General features: G+C 42.3%; 1 protein-coding gene across 3 annotated transcripts in view; it reads left to right on the top strand.

The window, feature by feature from the left end:
* STK32A (serine/threonine kinase 32A) overlaps window positions 1-21,015 on the top strand; it is a 64,538-nt gene extending 43,523 nt beyond the window's left edge. For 2 of the 3 annotated variants that reach the window (XM_075009517.1, XM_075009516.1), the window contains exons 8-14: window positions 3,779-3,868; window positions 6,411-6,508; window positions 8,706-8,822; window positions 12,492-12,617; window positions 13,480-13,608; window positions 18,116-18,180; window positions 18,548-21,015. In XM_075009517.1, the coding sequence (XP_074865618.1) occupies window positions 3,779-3,868; window positions 6,411-6,508; window positions 8,706-8,822; window positions 12,492-12,617; window positions 13,480-13,608; window positions 18,116-18,180; window positions 18,548-18,638 (716 nt within the window). In that variant the 3' untranslated portion in view covers window positions 18,639-21,015. The remainder of the gene's footprint in view (window positions 1-3,778; window positions 3,869-6,410; window positions 6,509-8,705; window positions 8,823-12,491; window positions 12,618-13,479; window positions 13,609-18,115; window positions 18,181-18,547) is intronic. The other variant, XM_075009518.1, reaches the window with a different exon arrangement.
* The last annotated feature ends 1,078 nt before the right edge of the window (window positions 21,016-22,093 follow it).

Here is a 22,093-nt window from a genome sequence, read left to right as displayed (position 1 = left end):
GGACCCTGGGCTCCATACAACCACTGGCACTATTGCAGCAGCAGCAGCCAGAGCCCCAGGCCGTTTAAATCACCACTGGAGCTCTGCTTGGCACAGGCTGGGTGGCTCTGAACACTGTTTTGGGGAGGCTATCTCCTTGTCCAAACCCTTCCGCCCAAGGCCCTCCCCTGCTGGGGGTCCAGGAGCTGAGTGCCCCCTCCCCATCACCACCTTGACCAGGGCCAGCAAAGTCTATCACCAGCTCTGCTGCTGCTCACTTCTGTTTCCTTTGCTGCCGCCAGGAGTTTCTGCTTCTCACATGGTTTTATACTGAATTATGCTAATGCATCACATCACCTATATAAAATCAATAGATGCTAGCATACAGCCAAGATCGTTTTCTGGTTACACCAGTCTGGGACTTACCTAGAACTCTTCAGGGTGAACTGCACTGGCATGACAGGAAGCCTTTTCAAACTTTTAGTTTGGAGTGCTTAAAACATCTTGTTCACATTTGTGGGGTTTCTTAACACTTAAATTTTCAGGAACAGCCATAGATGGAGTGAACAGGCTGCTTTCCTACCAAATATTAGACTGTAGCTACATCCCCAGCTACAAACATTAAGGATTGAATTGACATTGTTTATTATGTCTTGTGGCCCTGGAACATTTTTGGCTTTCAGAACCATGCGTCAAGCTTAGTATTTCAATCATTTCAGTCTCTTGAAAGGTTAAAAGTTTCCTGGAAACTTGTGATGTGTTTAAATTAATCCTTTCAAAAGTGATACATCCAGAGGACATGGATTTTGCCTCAATATCAAAGCCTAAATAATAATAATAGCATCTATTCATATATATATAAATATGATTTCCATGATTTCCTGCCAAGAGGAGATGAGTGACAGAGAGAATAGAAGCTGACAAAGCAATATGGAAAGACACAAGCTTTTGTCTCATGTCTGCACAGCTCCTCCTTCAAGTGCTCTCCAAGGATTCTGTGTTGGGGTTTTCATTTTGGAGTGGGAAGGGTGATCTGACTGATTTTGGAAGTTGAATTGGCAAAGGCAACCCATGTTCTGTCTGCTCATTAGTTGGTGGCTGATAGATGCACAATGACATCTCAGTCATGTTCTTCCAGCAGTGCAGATGGCAAGCCAGAGGGACATGGTTTCTCAAGCTTTGGTTTTTGTTTTTTAATCAAGCCTCATTGAAGCCTAACATCTAAAAGTCTGTGCCTTTGGGAGTACTAACCTTATTTACAGAGCCACATAAAAGCAAGAAGCAAAAAAAAAAACAAAAAAAAAAAACCCACCCTCACTGATGTGGCCTCTGACTGAGTCACGTCACTCCCTTCACACTCCAGTGCCATGGGCAGGGGTTGGAGAAGTGGGGACTGAGGTTTCAGGGCTTCCTCCAAGTCAGTTTAACTCCTTCAGGGCCCAGGGTGTGACCCAAAATGAAGGTTCAGGATTCAGTTTGAAGGACGGGGCTGGCAGGGTGCAGGATGGGAGGTTCAGGGTCTGGGCAAAAGGGAGGTTGCAGGAACAGGCCTGGCGGGGGGTAGTCTGGGTCAGAAGGAGTTTGCAGGAGTGAGCTAGGTTTGCAAAGTGGGAGTATATGATCTGGAGAGGTGGTAGCAGGGCAGAAACAGGCTGGGTGTAGGGGCTTGGGTGGGAGGGAGGTGCAAGAGGAGTATAAGGGTCTGTGTATGGGTGATGTGCAAAGGTGTGCTTAGCTGGTATAGTTCCCTAAGGGTCACATATGGCTCCACATAAGGCTGCACATAAGAGCAGACAGACTGGGTCAGACCAAAGGTCCATCCAGCCCAGTATCCTGTCTGCTGACAGTGGCCAATGCCAGGTGCCCCAGAGGGAGTGATCCGGATAGGCAACAATCAAGCGATCTCTCTCCTGCCATCCATCTCCAGCTTCTGACAAAGGAGGCCAGGGACACCATTCCTTACCCATTCTGGCTAGTATCCATTAATGGACCTAACCACCATGAATTTATCTAACTCTTTTTTAAACCCTGTTATAGTCCTAGCTTTTCACAGCTTCCTCTGGCAAAGAGTTCCACAGGTTGACTATGTGCTGTTGTGAAGAACTTCCTTTTATTTGTTTTAAACCTGCTGCCCATTAAATTCATTTGGTGTCCTCTAGTTCTGATATTATGAGAACAAGGAAATATTTCTTGTTCACTACCTCCACACCACTCATAATTTTATAATACTTCTATCATATCCCCTCTTAGTCTCCTCTTTTCTAAGATGGAAAGTCCTAGTCTCTTTAATCTCTCTTCATATGGGACCCATTCCAAACTCCTAATCACTGTAGTTGCCCTTTTCTGCACATTTTGTAATGCCAATATACCTTTTTTAAGATGAGGGAACCACATCTGTACACAGTATTCAAGATGTGGGTATGTTTTATATAAGGGAAGTAAGATATTGTCCATCTTATTCTCAATCCCTTTTTTAATTATTCCTAACATCCTGTTTGCTTTTTTGACTGCTGCTGCATGCTGCGTGGATGTTTTCAAAGAACTATCATGATGACGCCAAGATCTCTTTCCTGATTAGTTGTAGCTAAATTAGCCCCCATCATACTGTATGTATAGTTGGGGTTATTTTTTCCAATGTGCATTACTTTACATTTATCCACATTAAATTTCTTTTGCCATTTTATTGCCCAATCACTCAGTTTTGTGAGATCTTTTTGAAGTTCTTCACAGTTTGCTTTGGTCTTAACTATTTTGAGCAGTTTAGTATCATCTGCAAACTTTGCCACCTCACAGTTTACCCCTTTCTCCAGATCATTTATGAGTAAGTTGAATAGGATTGGTCCTAGGACTGGCCCACACTCCCCCTCCCGCTCCCATTGCTTTCAGGAGCCTCCCCTTCTGCTCCCATTGGGCTTGATTGTCCAGTGGGAGCAGCAGGGGAAAAATCTCCAGGCAAGTTTTTCCACTATTTCCACCCAAACAGCAAAGCTCTGCATCTTAATTTATTTGTTAATGGAGCTGTTCTAAGTAGCACTATTAGTGACTTTTAAAAGTATCACTGGCATTCAGACTGTACATAGAGGTCAAAAGGTGAAAATTTGGCACTCTACCTCTGAAAGGTTGCTGACCCTGCACTACTATCGTGATCTTAGCAAATGAATTTCATTCTGTGAAATACAAAATAATTACAGGATTAGAATGTAATTTGGATCTTTTAGATGTAAATTTGCTCTTCTAACTCACTGAGTAAGCTGTCTTGAATTTTTGAAATAGAGAGGCAGGGTAAAAATATTTTAAATAAATAAATAAATAAAAATTGTCTAGCAGCATTACACTTACTGGGCTCTTAGAAGACATTTTGGGTAAATTAGAGCTAAATAACAGCACAGAATACTGAGAGCCAGGATTGGTGGCTGTAAATGAACTTCATGGGACTGCAGGAAACTTTGCCAGATGTCTACTTATTGTGAGTGTGGCCAACTAAAATCATGCCAGACCATGAATGGTGCTGGACCAGAGAGTGCTGGACCAAAGAGGTTCAACCTTTTTTTTAAAAAAAAAAAAAAAAAAAAAAAAAGTATTTTGTTTCCTTTTCAAAAAAATGTTTGCACTGAATGCCAGAAGGGATGCTGTGAAGAAGGTTAGATTGCATGTAAAAGCCCCTGTCCCCTCCAAACCTTCACACCATTTAAGTATGTATAAAGTAGATTAGCACTGGGTTTAAAAATCTAGTAGCAGCACCAGAATTGAATACAAAATAGAAATTAATTATTTATTAATTCTTATTTCTTTCTTTCAGGTCATGTGCACATCACAGATTTCAACATTGCTACAATACTGACTTCAGGGACAAAGGTCACCACTATCGCTGGCACAAAGCCATATATGGGTAATAATTCATAAATATCTAGTTTACTTAAATGATCATTCTTTGTTTAATACCCATCCTTAATTCAAGGTTCTTAAGAATATAGAGGGAAAACCTTTCAGAAAATTTTAATTCTTTCCATTCACACCAGGTAGTAATGCTCTGGTTTTAAATGAGAGGAGCCACAGATGTTTTCTTTTATCCTGGTTAGAAAAAAATGCAATATTTGTGTATGGTTGTTCTGTGTGCCCTCTGTAGGTCAGAGGCACTAGTATGGTCCCAAGCCAGATAAAGTAGCAGGACTACTGTGTGTATGAATGAGGAATGTTGCTGTCTAGTGGTAGGACTACAAAGTAGGTGACAGACTTGCCTCTAGTACTAACAACTATGGGAGCTCCTTTGAAGAGCTCTCAGTTTCTTTGAAGCTGAAGAAGCTGGGTTCTAGTCCCGGTTTCCTGGATGCTTACGACGTTGGTAATATAATGGTGTCTACAGCACATGGGTTTACTACAGTGGAGCCACACACTGAAATCAGTTTGTCCATTTAAGTCAGAGTGAACAGTTAAAATGCAGCATGCAGGGCTGGAAGTGTGTATTCCCTGCCACAGCTGGCACTCACGTCCATGCCTGGATATTGCTAAACCGTCACTGCCACAGATGCTGTTTCTCCCTTGTACTGCTCAGAGCAAACTTTTATGTCTTTGGAATGTGCCACAACACTTTAATAGCACGCAGAGTATTCTGCATTTTTCTCATCTGGAATAATATTCCATCCATCACTAAAAGAGCTGCTCCTCCATGTGTGAAGAGTTACGCTCTTGCAAGGAAAAAGTGGTGCAAATCTTCGGGTTCCCATTTTGCTTATAGCTGGATCAGTTGCCATGGGGACAAAAGGTGCATCTATAACTTCTTTCTAAGTCTCCTCTGCTTACTTATCCACTCACACAAGTTCGTATATATGGAACAAAAATCCAGTCAGTTTTTCAGTCAGAGCTTGTTTCCCTGCTAGTCTTACTGCTGATGAAGTGGCAGCTATTGATTTTTTTTTTTTCCTCCTGTTCCGCTAATACAAAACATTCTTATTTATGCCCCTTTAGTTGCCAAACTAGCAAAAGAGTGTTATGCAGAGACAAGAGGAGCCTGGTTCTGATCTCACTTACACATAGGGTTGTCAACACTATATTTTAAAAATGAGACCCTTTTCTTAACACACCTGCCCCTCTTTTCCTCCCAATATTATCATGGTTATTATTATCATTAATGATAATACTAAGAAGCTCTCACAGGTTTATTGCCTGCTGCTTTTTGCTTCACTCCCACCTCCAGATTTCTCGCTCCACTTTGTTTTGCTCCTTTGACAATGATCCTCACCCTCCAGCTCCTAATAATCTCACTGTGTTTTCCTTAATCTTTCACAGGAAGCTAATAAATTCAGGTCATCTTCTGACCCTGCCCTGCTTCCTGTCAGGCTGGCAGCTTTACATGATGAAAACAATGGCTGTTGGGCTCATGCCCACTTAGAGGTCACTCCCTGCTTTCCACAAATGTGGTTAGCAGCATTCTGTCTGCAATTATAACCACCAGTAATGCAGATTACAATTTACCCATTTAAATTATGGTTGGGTTATGCTAGACAGAGCGTTTTGGATTCAGATAAAGGAAGGAGGAAATTAACTGAATTTCCTGCAGGATACAAAGGGTAGGTAGCTGAGCCAGTGTAAGCTTTGGTCTTGACAGATCAAGGTTCAGTTCCATGCTCTGACACAGACTTGCTTGGGGAAATCACAGAGTCTCTCTATGCCTCACAGGGGCTTCAGGTGCTGGGAGAACAGATATATTAAAGATTAAGACATAACCTGATATTATGGTGATAGAAGTTACATAAACTAAGACGGATTGAATTCCCACCCCCAATCAGTTATTTATTACTAGGAAATTAGTTTAATCCAATGAGTGGCATAAATCTTTCTCAGACAATACTTCACCCTGATCCTGATTTTACTGCCCATGTTATTACACTGCAAAGCCCAACTATAGAGATGTGTTCAATTCTCAGTGTATGCATATATGAAAAGTTGGGTCAAGCTTGGAAATGAGGCAGGCGCTGATTTCATACCAACATGCAGTAATTTCCAAAGGGATGGGAATTGGTCTCAAGTAATCATAGTAGCAATGACGTTATGTAGAGCTTGTCATGTCAAGACCCCAAAGCGTTGTCTAAACATCAGCATTTATCTTTGCTTTCCATCATGATTGTTGAAGTGGCTAAATATTACTGTAGATTATGAAACTGATCCCCAAGATCAGTAGGTATAGCAACTGCTGAACTGGGAAAAGAACAGTATTTAGGTGATATGACTCCTAAGCAGCCACTTTCTGTCAGAACTTGCTAAAACACCCAAAGTAATCAAGTGAGCAGCTGGGTCAAGGGGAACAAAATATAAATATAACAGTCTGGAGTGCTTTTCAGACCTTAGGAGTGACTGCATTCAGCAGTAAATAACATTTCAATGATTGAGTATTTGAGACTCTGATATAAAGCTATATTTTGTATGTTTTTCAGCTCCTGAGATGTTTAACTCAACAAAACCTACTGGCTATTCCTTTGCTGTTGATTGGTGGTCTCTAGGAATTACTGCCTATGAGCTACTTAGAGGCCGGGTATTGTACATATAGCTTCATTCATTGTTGGTGGGGAAGAGAGACCTTTATTTTTTGTTTTGTTTGGTATTTGGGGGTTTTTTATGTACTGTTTTCAATACTGTATTGAAATAATAAGGGCTTTTTAACATGAGTGAATAAGCTTGGTAGGAATATAGGCTTTATAATTTATTATAACACGAGCAGAAGAATTCAGATCTCCATCAAGATTTATGATGGATCATAAGAATTCTAAGAGAAACCACTGCAGTACAGAATAACTCAGGGTCATAAATTCTTGGAGTGTCCAGTGCTCCTATTAGTCAGGCATAAGTTAGGCAATAAAAGCCAAGCCATCTAATTGATGGATATGAATTTCCAAAATAGGAGCTGTAGCAAAATTTAATCTGAGCTCAGAACATGCAAGAAAAAATGTTTTTTAAAATAGTTTTACGGTTGCATTAAGACTCTGCCATCTGAGCAAAGATGACATGCTGCGTGCAAATTATTAATACAACGCTATTCATGCCCTGTCATGCTGCAGTGTTTGACTGTAACTTGCTTGCAAAGCTTGGTGCATCATGGATAAGTACTTTTTAACAATTTTGTAAAAATAATTTAGAAAATGTGAAAGTTATTTAAAATGAAATAAACTCTAGTTTTCCAAGTAAAAGATTACACAACAGCTAGTGAAATAAAAAATACTCTTCAAATAATATTTAAATTTCCAATATATATCACCTTTTATTTTAAGGTATACAGATAGAATGTATTTTAATTTATATCTATGTATAAATTGATCTGAATTTCCAAGTGAATTTTGGATGTCTCAACTTTTGGACCCTAGCTTGGACAGATTAAAAGGATATGGTTTTCAGATGCGTAGAGCACCCTTTTGCACTTGTTTTCCAAAAATCAAAATCTCTAATCACTTATGAAAATGCAAATATCGTAAACTTTAGAAAATAAAATAGATTGCAACACTGTTACATTGACTATTCCAAAGTTATTTCGAAATCTAGATGTAGAAAATACTGCCATATATTCCAATATCATAGCACAACACATTGATATTATTAGTGGTTATCACAGTACAATGTGATATACTTTTATAGGAAGACTTGAGTTCCCTCACATTGTTTTCTACTATCCAGTATAATGCATCATCTGTTTTCATATATTGATCTGCCCACATATATTTCTAAAACAAATCCTATTCTCAAAATATTTTAATAAAAATCTGGGAATTATGAAAAAACAAAACAAAACTTCAAAACCAAAATTATACATCATTCCTTCCTTTGCATACACACACAATTCCCTTGTTCATTTCAAGTCAATGGTTGACATATATGTAGTTGCAAGTGCTAGTTAGATGTACAATTGGATGTTTGCGGGCATCTGTACTGTGATTGTGCTTTGCTTCTGGGGTTTCACTTTTTTCTGGAAAATGTACACCTAGCACCCCCCCAATGCATTGTATGTCATGGATGTTTAAAAAATAAATAAATAAATGCAACATCCTCTCCACCATGCATATGTATTCTAAGAGTCTCTGTCCAGAATTCACGCTGGCATCTGAAATGAAAGTACAAATCTGTTTGTTCCTACCTCCCTGACATCACCATACTTAACAGCATTTCTGAAACTTGAGCCATACCTGTGAAACTCTGTTCAGCTACCTTTGCTAGAATGAGGTGGTGGTGTTCATATTGTTCTTTTTCTCCCTTTGCTCCGTTTCCAAAGGGAAGAAGTAGGGGGAAAAATCACTACCCTCTGTCTTGTCTATGTCATTTCAAACTTAAGAAATGGACAGTAAATATCATTCACATTTGATAGAGAATGTGAGAATGTACTGGCCTTTGCTGTACCAGTAAATTAATTTTGCTTTGATGGGCCTTTTAAAGTACAAATACTGGCTTTGCCAGCAAAATACCAGCTGGGTGACAGTTATACACTTTGTTTTTCCCTCCTATTCATCTTGCTGCTTAAATGTCTCATTATTATTGATTGTTGTTATTTAGTTCTGTGGTGATCTATTTGCTTCAGCTGAGTTAGCCTCTGCCATGACAGACTTTCAATGGTTCAATCTAGAGCAGCAATGGGGGGTGGAGAAGGGCACAAAGAGGCTCTGTTTGGAGACTTTTTGCCCTAGGAAGATTTCCAAAAGTTTTTTTTTTTTTCCATAAATAAGCGGTTTCCTTGTGTTTTTTCACAGAGGCCCTATCACATTCGCTCCAACACTTCGACAAATGAAATTGCTCACATGTTCAGGACAGCCACTGTAACGTATCCTGCTGCTTGGTGTAAAGAAATGGTGTCTCTGCTCAAAAAGGTGAGAGCAGATGGGGAATGGGATAACTCAGGGGAATGGATATATTCCCATCTCAGTGATTGAACTTGCTGGCCCTTGGATTGCTCCTTGGATGTCCAGTGCAAACCCTGTCCAGGTCAGGCCCAGTGTTAGTGATCTTCTCATGGTTCTTGATGCCTCTGGAAAATGACTAAAATTCTCAGTCCAGTTCTTAATGGCAGATATCCACGCTGATATAATCACTAGTTGGAACATGTACTGACAATGTCACTTCCAGGCGAGAGTACATCAAGGGCCTAGTGGCAGGGAAGCTTCCACTGCTGTTGCCGCTGCTCTCAGGATACATGCAGGATCAGCATCCAAAGCCTTCAGACTGGACCAATAACATTCTGTGTCCCTCTGACATTATAAACTTTCAATTTAGTTGAATAAAACATTTTCCAAAATGCAAACTTTGCACCAATGATACTGATATGCTCCAATTGTTCCATTTTCTATGCTGTTTTTTGCAACTGTTTTATAGATATGCTTACATTTCTTATCAACATTGTCTTCAAAATAGTTATAAAAAGTATTTGTCACCGTAAACCCATTTATTTCTTACTGAAGATAAAATACCACTGACATACGTTCATCTCCAGGCTGGAGACATGGGAATGCAGCACAGCAGTGTGTTTACGAGGAAGACTGAAAAAATCTCCATTTAATTAAAATTAAATGGGAGAATGTAGAGAAGAGGAATAATTAGTGTTTAACCAGGCGAAACAGTGACACAGAAATATTTATAAAAAGTGAGTTGTATTTCACAAAAGCTTATCCTAATAATTTGTAAATTCGTTAGACTTTAAAGTGGACTCCTTGCTGTTTTTGCGGAAACAGATTATCATGGCTACCCCTCTGAAATCAGAGATATTTATGCAGACAACCTTTGTATTCCTGTATATTTTTACCTTTGCTGATTGTTTTATCGTGAACCACAACTTGCTTTAAATCCCACAGGTCTACCTCTGGAATTAATAATGCAATGCCAAATTTGTTTAAATTTCTATGTGCCCCTTTGCATCCAGTTAGCAAGCAGTAAGTATTATAGGTGAGGCCAACTGGGATGTTAAGTTTTGTCCTGTTCAGATATCTCAAATGAATTTCGTATTAAGATTCAGTGTGTTTGATTGTTGGTAACAGATCTGTATTACTTTCATTTTGAATTTAATTGAAGTGCTTGGAATGAGGACTATGCATTGTGAGTGTTGTTTACACTCAGTCTGCGTATCATTCACACACTGACTGTAGATTTTGCACCTCCACTTAATACCATTCACACTCTGGTTGTGAGCACTAATGCTGAAATGGTCTTTCAGGTTGTCAGCTTATTTCTTAGATTTGAGAAAGTGGTTTAAGGGGTTTATTTTAGAGTGTGCTACCAGAAGTTAGATGTTAGAAAGGGAGGATGGGCCAGTGCGGAGGGCATTAACCTGAAGACCTGAGTTCAGTTCCCTGCTTTGCCCCAAGTAACCTTCTGTGTCTCAGTTTCTCATCTCTAACCCAACCCTGCCTGTCACTCTCTGCCTGCCATATCATGGTCCAGGTGTTCCATTTCCCCTTCCTCCATGTCAGTGGCTGGAAGTAGCTCTCAACCTTCCCTCCCAAACAGTGCTGAAAGGCTGATGCTGGCGACATCCTGCTGTGACCTCTGGCAGAAACCTGGGGACAGTAGAATGTGACCCCGACACCCCCGCCCATGTGTTGCCTCAGGAAGTCACAGCACCAGGGACTGGGGAGACACGTCTGTCCCAGGAGCCCTGCCACGCATGGAGGGTGGGGAGTGACAGGGAAGTTCGGGTTGGTTGGCCACTTCCTTCCCCTATACCACAGAGGGATATGGTGGGGGTGTGACCTCTCCCCACCTGAGCTCTAAAGTCTTAAAGATAAGAAGCTAAATTAAAAACAAAGAAACAAACAAAAATCCCTTATTAGCACTCTAGCCAGTCCTCAGTCCTCCCTGGTTGTAACTGGATTTTATATGCTGTGCTTAGATGTCTTCTTTGGAAAGATGCCATTTTGCTCTGCACATCCCAATTTCGCTGTTGTGTTGGAGACAGGAGGAGGGAAAAAATGCCAAATACACACCTATTTTAAGTAAAGTTTGGTGGGGTGTAGCGGGTGAGAAATCAGGCCCAAATACTGAGAAAATGAAAATTAAGCCGGTCCCACTGGGATTTTATTTTAACTGGATAGAAGGGGAAAAACCCATTACAAAACTCGTTCCATTTTTCTGAGTCTCCTTGTGATGGAAAAGAACCTGTTCAAACAAAGCCCTGTGGATGATTTGTTCACACTCCATGACATCTGGTGACATCTTGGTGGATGCACTGCTTTCACTTGCTAATAAGACAGACATCACTGAGTGTTTACTAAAGGAAAGTCTTCAGTTTTCATCATGTAAGCAGCCCAGTTCAACAGGCCTTAGGACTGAGTGATGCTGGATTCTGTGTATTGCACCAGGGACTGGGTGATTTGTGCAACCAGAGAATAAACTGAGATCTTTGTGCTGTGATATTCAGGCCAGCACAGATTAAACCACTGGGCTTCTGATAAGATTTTAAAAAGACCTAGCACTAATGTGTACTGATCTGTGCTGCCTGGTTGCTAATCCACCCCAGGAGGACTTTCAGTGCTTTTACAAGGAAGTGAATGTCTGGGAGCTGTAGTCGCGCTGGTAATGTCCTGCAGTATAGCGGGAGGGTTGGGATTAAGTTTGCCCATCCAGGCACTGCAGCCAGTTAAGACTGTCTGAAAGCCAATGAAGAACTGAATCTTCACTAAGAAGAGCGTAAAGGAGAGTGGACAGAGTTAAGGTCCATGATGTAGCCAACGGGCTGCATTGTACCAGTAGGCCCCAGTCTAAGCCCCTGGTTGGTGAATAAATTGCACCAAATGAAGAATAGCCCTCTGAGACTTTCATACAGGCAGCCCTCCCTGCCTGTTTCCCTTATGCTCTGAGAATGTAGGTAACAATTTGCCATTGGCCTACATTGGTAGCACATTACATCAGCACCCACACCACCACAGCTCTACCGGCTGCTGTGTTGGGAAGCAGGGGAACAAAGACACTGCCCATTCCTCTCTCTTCTTCCCCGCATCTGTGTGGTCTGCAGTCAATAACATTGTAGCCTAAATTCTGTTCTCTTCTTATACACTGATAAGTAGCAAATAACTTTGATATTCCTGGTATCAGCTATAAGCTTGAGAATGTGCGTTCCTAATATAAACACGGATTGTTGATTTTCAGAACTTTTTGATTTCCTTTGTAACTACCTAACTACTACATACATACATTACTACTTTAGGATTTGAAGCATTCTTTGGGTATTCACTGAATAAAGGAAATAGGGTGAATATCATGGGATCGGTATGCAGTTATCAAAGGGAAAAAATGCTGCATTTTACAAAGGCAACTGGTATACATACGGCCAGATACATACTCACAAAAATATTTCTCTGTCCTGTAGGCCTCTATGTGTATGGAAGTTTGCAGAGAGAGAGAGAGTGTGTGTATGTATGTGTTCATGTGTCTGTGTGCATACAATCAAGAGACAAAGGATGTGTACGCACACACATGCACATGCTTTTTTCCTGATTGTCTTCCCATGGTTCATTATCTAAACTATTGTGTTTAATTCCTGTTGCCAGTTGCTTGAGCCAAATCCCGAGGAACGTTTTTCTCAGCTGAAAGATATCCAGAACTTTCCCTATCTGGCAGATACTAACTGGGATGCCGTCCTACAGAAGAGAATAATGCCAGGATTCATTCCCACTGTAAGGCAATTTAAAAAAAAAAATCATTTAAAATGTGTCACAATGGACAGGATTCTCCACTACTTCGCACCAAATCAGATGTAATGTACTGCCCACGCTTAGCACAGGTACATATGACAACACAAGGTGCAAGGCAAGGGAAAATCATTTTCATTTTATGATGAAAACTGTTGAAGGGATGGATAATGTTGGATGTTCATAATTTGTATGATTGTTAGAGTTTGTAATGTCCTCATTAATTCTCTGTATTCAGGACAGCGCTCTAACCTGTATTTTCAAACCTGTGTGCAGAGAATTCAGTGCTCATAAACAATAACAAATATACAAATATATATAATAACAAATTAGCATGCTCACTAGTGCTCAAGAGCAATCCCAGTGGTAACAAACTACTGTGACCAACTGAGCCTGTGATCATTCTACAATTTTAAAAAACACATGCACAGCTCTGAACTCGCAGATAACCCAAAGCATACACATTGATTCTTGCCAGCCACTTTAAAATAACACTGCTTGCCCTGACAAATGACCTTTCATGACAAACCAATGCATAGATGTAAGTGAGAAAATCATAATTATGAAAAGGAATACATACTCAAGCTTTCTCTTTGAAACATCCAAGGGATCGGTATAAACAAAGAATAAATGAGAGAGTGATTTTTGGAATGATGCGATGTACCTTGACAGTGTCCTTCTAACCAAGGGAAGTGATAAAATATGTAAAAGCATCAGCAGGAGCTCTGGCTATGTTATTGTTATTGGTTTATTCATTACAGAGTTATTTCCCAGGTCCTCTCCTGCTTGTAAGAACCCTTTCAAGGCAGGGTCGATTCAGCTAAGGTGACCTTTCTCTTCACTATAGAAAGGGAGACTGAATTGTGACCCAACCTTTGAACTTGAGGAAATGATCCTGGAGTCCAAACCTCTTCACAAGAAAAAGAAACGCTTAGCTAAGAAGGAGAAAGACAGCAACAAAAGCTATTCCTCACAGGTGAGAGAGAAGGAGAGGCAGGTTCCTGCAGTCCAGGAGAGCCGTTCCTTTGCACAGAAATCTGCTTGGTATTTCTTAGGGATACAGCAAATACAAACCTTTAAATATTCTGTCATCTTTGGGTGATTTTGTTCACAAAACCTCTGTGCACTAGGGACAGGATATGCACCAGGGACAGTATGATACTTGTAGTATCAACATTAACTTGTGCAGTTTCTAAATTTCTATCTTAATTATGTAATTTTGATGTTGGGTAACATAGATTTTTGCATTTAAGTTTCTTCTTAAAAAATCAGAAGGGAAAAAAATGATTGTGGTGGCTAATGGTGGGATGTATTGTGTCCCTGCAGCCAAGGTGGTTAATCATGCTCCATTGTGCTAAACTTCCAGTGGGATTTTCAATGTGAGTAAATCTTCATTATGGGGTAGGATAAGACCACCCCACCCTCTGTTTCAGTTGTGATCAAACTAACCCAGTCTGTGTCTCAGGAAGTGGGAAGTCTGTTTGTAAAGGACCAGTGCACCACCCAGTTTGTTTGGAACAAACTGATGGCCAGTGATGGGTAGGAGCCTGTCCTCTTTTTCTAAAAGGTGGAAAGTGCTACCAGTGCCATGTTCAGTCTAGAAAAATCAGTTGTGGTTAAAACTGGTTGGTCGGTCATGAGAACATTAAGAGGAAGTCAGGAGAAGCCCTAGAGTGAAATTCCAGCTCCACTGCAGCCAGTGTCAAAACTCCCAATGATGTCTATGGGCCAGAACTTCTCTCCAGAGTACAGATACCATAGGACTTTGTTAAAACTGAAGTATCCCTCATCCCTTTTCTACAATAAAGATCTAATTAAATAGCATTGGATTTTTTAAACATTGTTATTTAAAGGTCATCTGCATCTCTGAGCATCTTAAGTATTTTATCATGGCCTGGGATAAGAGCTCTTTCATCTACCAAACAGATCCTTTTAGTACTCTTCATCTGGGGAAGCAAAAGGACCTGGTGTCCTACTCTTCTAAATCAGCTGTGCCAAGTGAATATTGCCAGCAGGTTGAGCACAGCCAGGAACGTGCAGGCAGCAGAACCCTCTACAATGTGTTGGGTGTTGGAAAAGCACAAGGAATTTGGAAAGTGTTTTTTCTTTACAAAAAGAAAACAAAACAGTGCTTCTGAGGAGGTGGGTTTGATGGACAGCCCGTGCATTAAATATAGATGGTCTCTTGAGATGTGATAGCAGGTCATGCTTTAGTCTTAGCTGTACCTTCCCCTCTCTCCTTTCTTTACTGTCAGGACTTTTTGTCTGGTTTGCCTCTCTTTGCCTGCATATCCCCTCTCTGCCAGTCCTTTTCCTTTCTTCTTTTAAAGGTACAGGTTCCTGACACATATTTTCCCTTGCTGCAGGCCTCATTTTTTTAGTACCTTCAAAGATAGGAGGTGTGAGGTGGCAAGGTTGTCAGTGATCATCTTTTTGGCTCCCATTCCTGTTCGATGGGTGGACTCTGTGAGAGTAGAGGTCGAGGAGGAATATACTGGCGAGGCCAGGAGTGTGAGAAGTGGGAGGGAGAAATTTCACAAGGGGGGCATAGAGCATGAGTGGCTGCTGGGTCTCAGGCTCATCCTCTCATTAAGAATTTTGAACTATGTTACTGTTTTCATGTATGTGTATTCACCTTTATATACCAATTACATTCTGCACACTTTTTTCTTACACATGCCAAAAGGGTTTTTTTCCTATCAGCATAACTGAAATTTCCATCAATTTGGATTACATTAGGCAGGTTGGGGGGTGGGAGTGGGGGCTAACTGCAGGGATGAAAAGCAGGTCCCGATGTCAAAAGTTTGCTCACCCCAGTCTAGGTAGTCTTCTTCAGAAGCCTCTTTAAATGAGTTTAGCTTGTAGTTCAAAACCTCATGTGTGAGGTAAAAATAACCATGTTCTCCATGTAGACAATGGCTGTAGGATTTTGTGGATTATTTTATGTCAGCTTTGTTGTCAGAGCTGGCTGAGCCAGTGGGTGGTGGATGCTATAGTTAATTGGAGTGCCAGGGCCCTGAAGGCACATGGCCCAAGGCAACCGCTATGCTTGCCTTGCCCTAAGGCTGGACCTGGTTGTTGGCTTTCTTTGTACAGTTAGCCCGGGAGTTTACTGACACTACTTTTCATTCCGGGAGCCCCTCAAGGTTAAACTTGTTCTAAGCCAGCAGTAACAAAGCACGAGAATGGAGGCCTTGAGGATTGCCATTTATGGAGGAAGCAACAGCTGAGCATAATGCTCACGTAGATGTAGAAATGAGATGACAGGGCATGAATTCTAGGGGTTGAACTAAAACGGAGCCTGTCATACATAGCAAGGAGAGGTGCAGGGAGGGTTGTGCTGTGACAGGTAAAATGTGTTAGAGCTGTGTCTCTTTAAGGAATTATGTTGGTGTCTGGCTGATGAAGCGGGTCTTTGCCCACAAAAGCTTATGCTCCAAAATATGATAGTCTATAAGGTGCCACAGGACTTCTTGTTGTTCTGGCTTGTACTGATGGTTCAAAGATGGCATCTGTCACTTTTCCTTTTACCGGGTACCTGGTAGCTGGTGGCCCAGCGAAATGCTCTCTCTAAGGTGAGCGAAGCAGCCAGACTCCAGAGGTATCAGAACCAACTGTGCCAGTCAGAGTTAGGACTTGTAAATGTTTTATTTGTCTTCAGGCAGGTTTTTTCTTTGTTGCTTGTAGTCCGTGCATGTGGCTACTGATAGACAGCGATAGAGTGGAATGTGTGTGACACTGACCCTGGCCTGAGGTTTGTTCACCTCTTCCATCAAGCTTCACTGAGCCCAGGAAATGAGGCAGGCTGTTGACCTAGTGCTGTCACCTGGCTACAGCATAAGGCAATCAAGCTTTCTGTACAGTGCTTTGCCATCCAAGGGAGGTGCTGAAAGCAGTTGACCAGTGTTAGTGAAGCCCCTCAGCACTGCTGCGAAGTGGGGATCATACTCTTACCTTTACAGCCACAAAAACCATGAACCAGAACTGGGAACAGACCCTTGTTGAGACCATGCTTGTACATAACTAACTGCATGGATCTATTTCTACTCCTGCTATTTTTACACGTTGCACCACACCTATCTTTAAGGTGTAAGCTCTTCAGGGCCGGGGAAGTGTTTCTCTCTGTGTATTTTATAAGATGCCGGTGTCGCAGAGTGTGGGGGCACCAGGCCTGGCACCCCATCTGTAATCAGATGTGACTCATTCAGCAGGTGAACAGGTTTATTAGTCAACAGGAACACAGTGCAGACTAGTCTTGTCAGCACAGAAACCAGAAAGTTAGTACAATCCATCTTGGGGAAGAGGGGCCAAGAGGGGGTCCCAGCCCTCCTGGCTCCTCCTCTAGCCAGATGAGACTGCCCCACTGAACAGTCCAGTTCCAATTCAAACCAGCCAGGTCACTCCTTTGTCCTGTATCCCGGTAAAGAAAGGAGTCAGCTGATTGCCCAGGTTACAAAGCAGGGTGGGCCTGGCTTACCTGTCAGAAGTCATCACACTGAAACTTCCCTCTCCATTATGCAGTGATGTTGTGCCTAGGGGAACTGAAGCACTCACCTAGGGTTACTGCAGGACAGGAGAAAATGCATGCAACATCACCAGAGGAATAAAATTCTTATACACCCCACTTCATCACAGCCTAATGCCCTGAGACTAAATGGTAATTCCAATAGTGTGAACCCCTAATTCTGTGCTTCTGACACAAAACTGCTCCTTCTTCTATCCCTCCTCAGTGAAATAGGAAAGAGAAGAAACATGGCAGGGCTTTCTATGTTTTCAGCTCACTCACACTCTGCAAATTGTTTCAGACGAGATAAAACTGAGGCCTCAGTTGCTTATTGTTATGAAAGATTCCCATGGCACATTTGAGCATATTAAGGAGTGTCAGTCCCTTGGCCTTGGGGAAATTCTAGTTTGGGGATTTCACCTTTAGACAACTTCCTGTAGAATCAATTGTTGAAATAGTTATTCCTAAATTCCTGCCCCAAGCAGTTGTGTGGTTTTGTTTGTGCAGTTCAGTCATGCACCTTATTTCCCGTCCCTAAGAGAGCACCAGAGGTATTACACCAGAATAAGGGCACTTTGGGTACACAACATGAACTCGTGATTTACACTAAACTTCTTTCATAGTTGTCCAGCATGAGCGAGACTGAGCACAATCAGTCTCAAGTGTTTATAACAGCCTATGTACATATTAGCATTAGTCTCCCCCCATATGTTGAGCTAAGACTTCTGGGGGCAAATCCCAGGCTTTTTATGGCTGTGGTAAACTGAGCTCATTGCTGAACCTTTCCTCAGAACTGGAGATCATCTGTGACACAATAAGCACTGTTGGATAAAACACAGGGCCCTGATTACCATTCTGCTACCTGTAGTGGCAGACCCATGTATGCTTAAGGGATAAGAACACTTCAGATATGTCCTGTGTCAGTTGTGAATTCTAACAAGAGCCTCCTCTCTTTTTTTCTCTCTTGTCAACATGGAAGGGCTACCATCTTCAGAAGCACCTGGAATCACTTCAGAGGGACTTCATCGTTTTCAATAGAGAAAAGTAAGTTGTGACTGAGGACAAGTGGACCTCTCTGGCAGGTGTTGAGGCAGGAAGGAAAGAGCACTGCAAAATAGTCAGACTTGGACCCCCCCAGGAATGGGGGAGAGAATACGGTAGGTGTGCTTAGACAGTGGAGGGGGAAGAGTGCCGGTAGGAGCGTGCTCTGTTGCACTGCGTTAACAGAAATGCACCAATGAGAGGAGAAATTGGCTGAAATCAAGCTTGTGTATGGGTTCAGAATTGACTGGAAAAATACACAAGCTGGTGGCAACGCAGTCATGGGCTTCTGCTGCCTCATGCCGGCTTGCTCTCTCTTGTGTTTTGACCTCCCCCTGCCTTTTTTTTTTTTTTTTTTTTCTTTTTAAAGGATGAGGAAACACCATAATGAAATCCAAGAGACTGTAACTGTGGCACAAACCAAAGACATGGAAGAAGACGGCCAGAACAACAACCTTTGAGCTCCCTTGGCCTCTGCGCCATGTTTGTTCATTCCCCAAGGATGCACACCTACACACCTTCTTGGAGCTCAGTAAATATAATTACCTCCGATACCTGGACAGTGCAGATACCCCAGCACAGGGCTTCGAAGCCAGCCATTTATGCACCTTTCTTTTCCTCTTTCAGCCTTAGGTCAGATGGAAATAGGGGACCAGGGAGGGGTCTTTAGTACTGACCCTGCAAATAACCTGTGCAAGTAAAGAAGGGTCAGCTCCTCCTCCTTTGCCACAAAAATCTGGTGTTTATTTTCAGAAGAGACCCTGAGTGCAGGAAGAAGGAGCTTATCCTTGTGGGGCTGGCATATTTGTAAGTCTGGGTTAGGGATCACTTGATTGCCAGTGGGAAGCAACAGAAGAGTATTTAATGCATAATTAGGTCTGTCATGTAGAATCAATCATATAGATGAGCCGGCAACAGAATCACAAAGAAACTCGGTTGATTTGCATTGTGACCCTTCTCTAAGGCTGCATCTACACTACAGTGCTCGTTTGAAAGATGGATCTTACGGAAGATCTTTCTTTTGAAAGACCATGTCCACACACAACAAAGCAGATCAAAAGAGCAATCTGCTCTTGCGATAGAGAGCATCCACACAGTCCCCGCTCTTGAAAGAATGGGCCTGGGATTGAAATCTCCAGTGCCATGAGGCCTGCTCTTTCGAACAAAGGGCCACTGGAACGTCTACATGCCTTTTTCAGAACGAATCTTTCAGAAAAAGGAACCTTTTCTCATCTGGGAGAGCAAGAGGCCTCTGGAAGAAGTGACACAGTCTTTAGAAAGGAATTCAAAAGAGTGCATTTTGTGTGTTTATGCTCCACTTGCTCTTTCAGTAGATGGCCTGATTTTCCAAAAGGACTTCTAGTGTAGACGCGGCCTAACTGTTAGAAGCAGAAGAGGGTTGCTCACCACTGTCAGGTTCATATTTAATCCACAACATAGAGAAGACAAGATCTTTGCTTCCAGGTAGGTCTTTCTCTAGTGTTTCTTTAGTCTGGGGGTAGGGAAAGGATGTTAGCTCCCTACTACAGGGAAAAAGCGATAATGGATTCCTGTACTTGTTTTGCTGTCCCTGCATGATAAAATTCCCTAGTTTCCCTGCCCTTATGCTATTGGGAATGGCTGGCTCAGGCAGGGCTAAGAACATATGAACAAATGGGGACTGGAAGGGAACTTAACTCATTTGGATCAGACAAGGGATAAGTACCAGCTTTGCACTGCTCAGTAACACTAGGGTGGATGCTGCACTGGGACTTATAAGCAGATGCAACTCCATTGAGTCCAGTGGGTTATAGTCCTTTATACTGGGGTAAATTTGGTTACAAACATGATAGAACATCAACATTGTAGCCTCAATGGTTCCCTTCTCTAAAGAATTCAATAATCATTATGAATCAAATTTAGTCCTTGTCCAACAGCCACAATTCCCACTGATAATTGCACCAACATAAAGCCCAGTATAAAGCTGGCCACAGCATCTGGTTCACAGCACTACTATCTTTCTAAAGCGTAAGGACCCCGTGTTCTCACTTCATTTTGCTTCTGTTTTATTCTCACTCTGTTAACTTGCTTGGCTCTCCCTGTCCAAAGCTCTTCTTTGTATACCTCTATGACTTCTTTTCTCTCCTTGTCTGAGTCTGGTCAAGTAGAGGTCTGAATAAAAAGAAAATATGAGACTCCTTCCCAGACCATCAAAAGCCAGTTCTGTTTCTGAGGTCATTTGCATTTCAAGCCAAAGTGCAAGTTTCCACTGTTGTGAGCCAATCAGGAATTGACTTTTTTATTTTAAATGTGCTTTTTTTCCCTTCACAAAGCTGAGCTTTACAAACCCTTAAGAGAACAGTATCTGGCCACTGCACCCTGGACAGAGGCCATGGCTCCATTCTGAGTCATTCAGCAAATGGGCAAAGAGCCATCCTTGCTTTACAAGCTTAGCCCACCTGAAGCAGGCTGGGTGACTTTGTCATAGTATTCATAAGCCATATTCTGCTGAGTAAACAGTGGTTGTGCTGGTTAATTTTTGGTTGATGCAGTTTAGCCTGATGCATTAGTGAGCAGCTGCCCTCAGGGATCTCAGAGGCCTCTCTGCAGGGCAGTGAGCGTGCTTGCAGCCAAGTTTGAGGTAGCTGTCATCAGGGAGCAGGTGGAAAACAAAGCCACTGTCTCAATTCTGCTGATGGAAAGAGGTGGCAGGTTTGCAGAAATGGTGGTGGTGCCCAAAATGCACAGAGCCATCTGCAACCCTAAATCCCTTCCCTGCCAGCTGTTCAAGGCTTTGAGGAAGGGGGGTTAGTTGGGGAATGGGGTGCAGGCTTGGCAAGTGAGTTTGGGTGCAGAAGGGAGAGAGTGGTGGTGTGCTCCGGGGGGAATGTGGGTGTGGGGAGGGTTGGGGTGCAGGTTGTGAGGCAGAGTCTTTGAGATGGATTTGGGGATGTGGGGGAGGGGGTTTGTGATATGGCACCTAGCAGCAGCGCATAAACAGGAGGAAGGTAGGTGAGGATATCCAACCACAACTGCCTGCATGCACCATCACTGCACCTACCGTTGGCCACAGGGTGGTTGGGAGTACCATGAAGAGCTTCTCCCCCCACCCCAGGGTGATGGACATGGAAGCAACCGTGTAGACTGGAAGCTGCTGTAGCCCTGGTGCATTACCAGTTATGGTGGCTGGTTCCCCAGGCTGCTTTAAATTGTTTGAGGGCAGCAGGTGGCCTGGGGAATGCATCTTTTATCCCTGACTGTTGGATCAACTTGCGTTTGATCTCACTGCTGAAAGGAATACTTGGTTCTCCCACAATGGCTGTATTCATCTCTTTTTTTGTACCTAGCATCAAATGTCCACGCTAGTCACTACTGTGCCACCAGAAAGGAATAGTTTTGTTTTGCAATGGGCCATGCACATTGGGTATGCCAAATAATAAGCTCAGATCCCTGCAATCCCTCAGGGGAGTGAGTTAATTAGTCTGTTATGAATGACTTTTACTTTCAACCTACTGTATCACTCAGCTATTTATACAAGCTGTATGGCAGCAGTAGTTAAGTACCCTAACAAAAACCAACAAGCGCTTCCCTGATGCACTGATTCCAAGAGATGAAGTGGAACATGGTTTTATTCATCCTCTTGCAATTATTATTCCAGGTAGCCTTTAATCCCTGGATATGTTTAATAGTTCAGATGATTAGCAGAGTGCCCACAGCTAGTGTTTTTTTCCTGTCAGTGCTGCACTTTCACACATGCCTCAGTGCACATAAAAATGTATCCTATACATGCAAAGAACATTGGTTATAGATGCAGTATGGGGGCTGCTGAGGGCTCTGTCAGCCTTTTAGAGGTACAGTGTGTACCCTCATCCTAGACACCACCTGGATTTTGTACTGAGGGCTGGGCTCCATCTCATCCATCTACATACCCTGATTA

The sequence above is a fragment of the Carettochelys insculpta genome, chromosome 15 (assembly GCF_033958435.1).
Source record: "Carettochelys insculpta isolate YL-2023 chromosome 15, ASM3395843v1, whole genome shotgun sequence".
Lineage (NCBI taxonomy): Eukaryota > Metazoa > Chordata > Testudines > Carettochelyidae > Carettochelys > Carettochelys insculpta.
The sequence above is the reverse complement of the archived record's forward strand: the minus strand, read 5'-3'. Positions and strand labels throughout refer to the sequence as shown.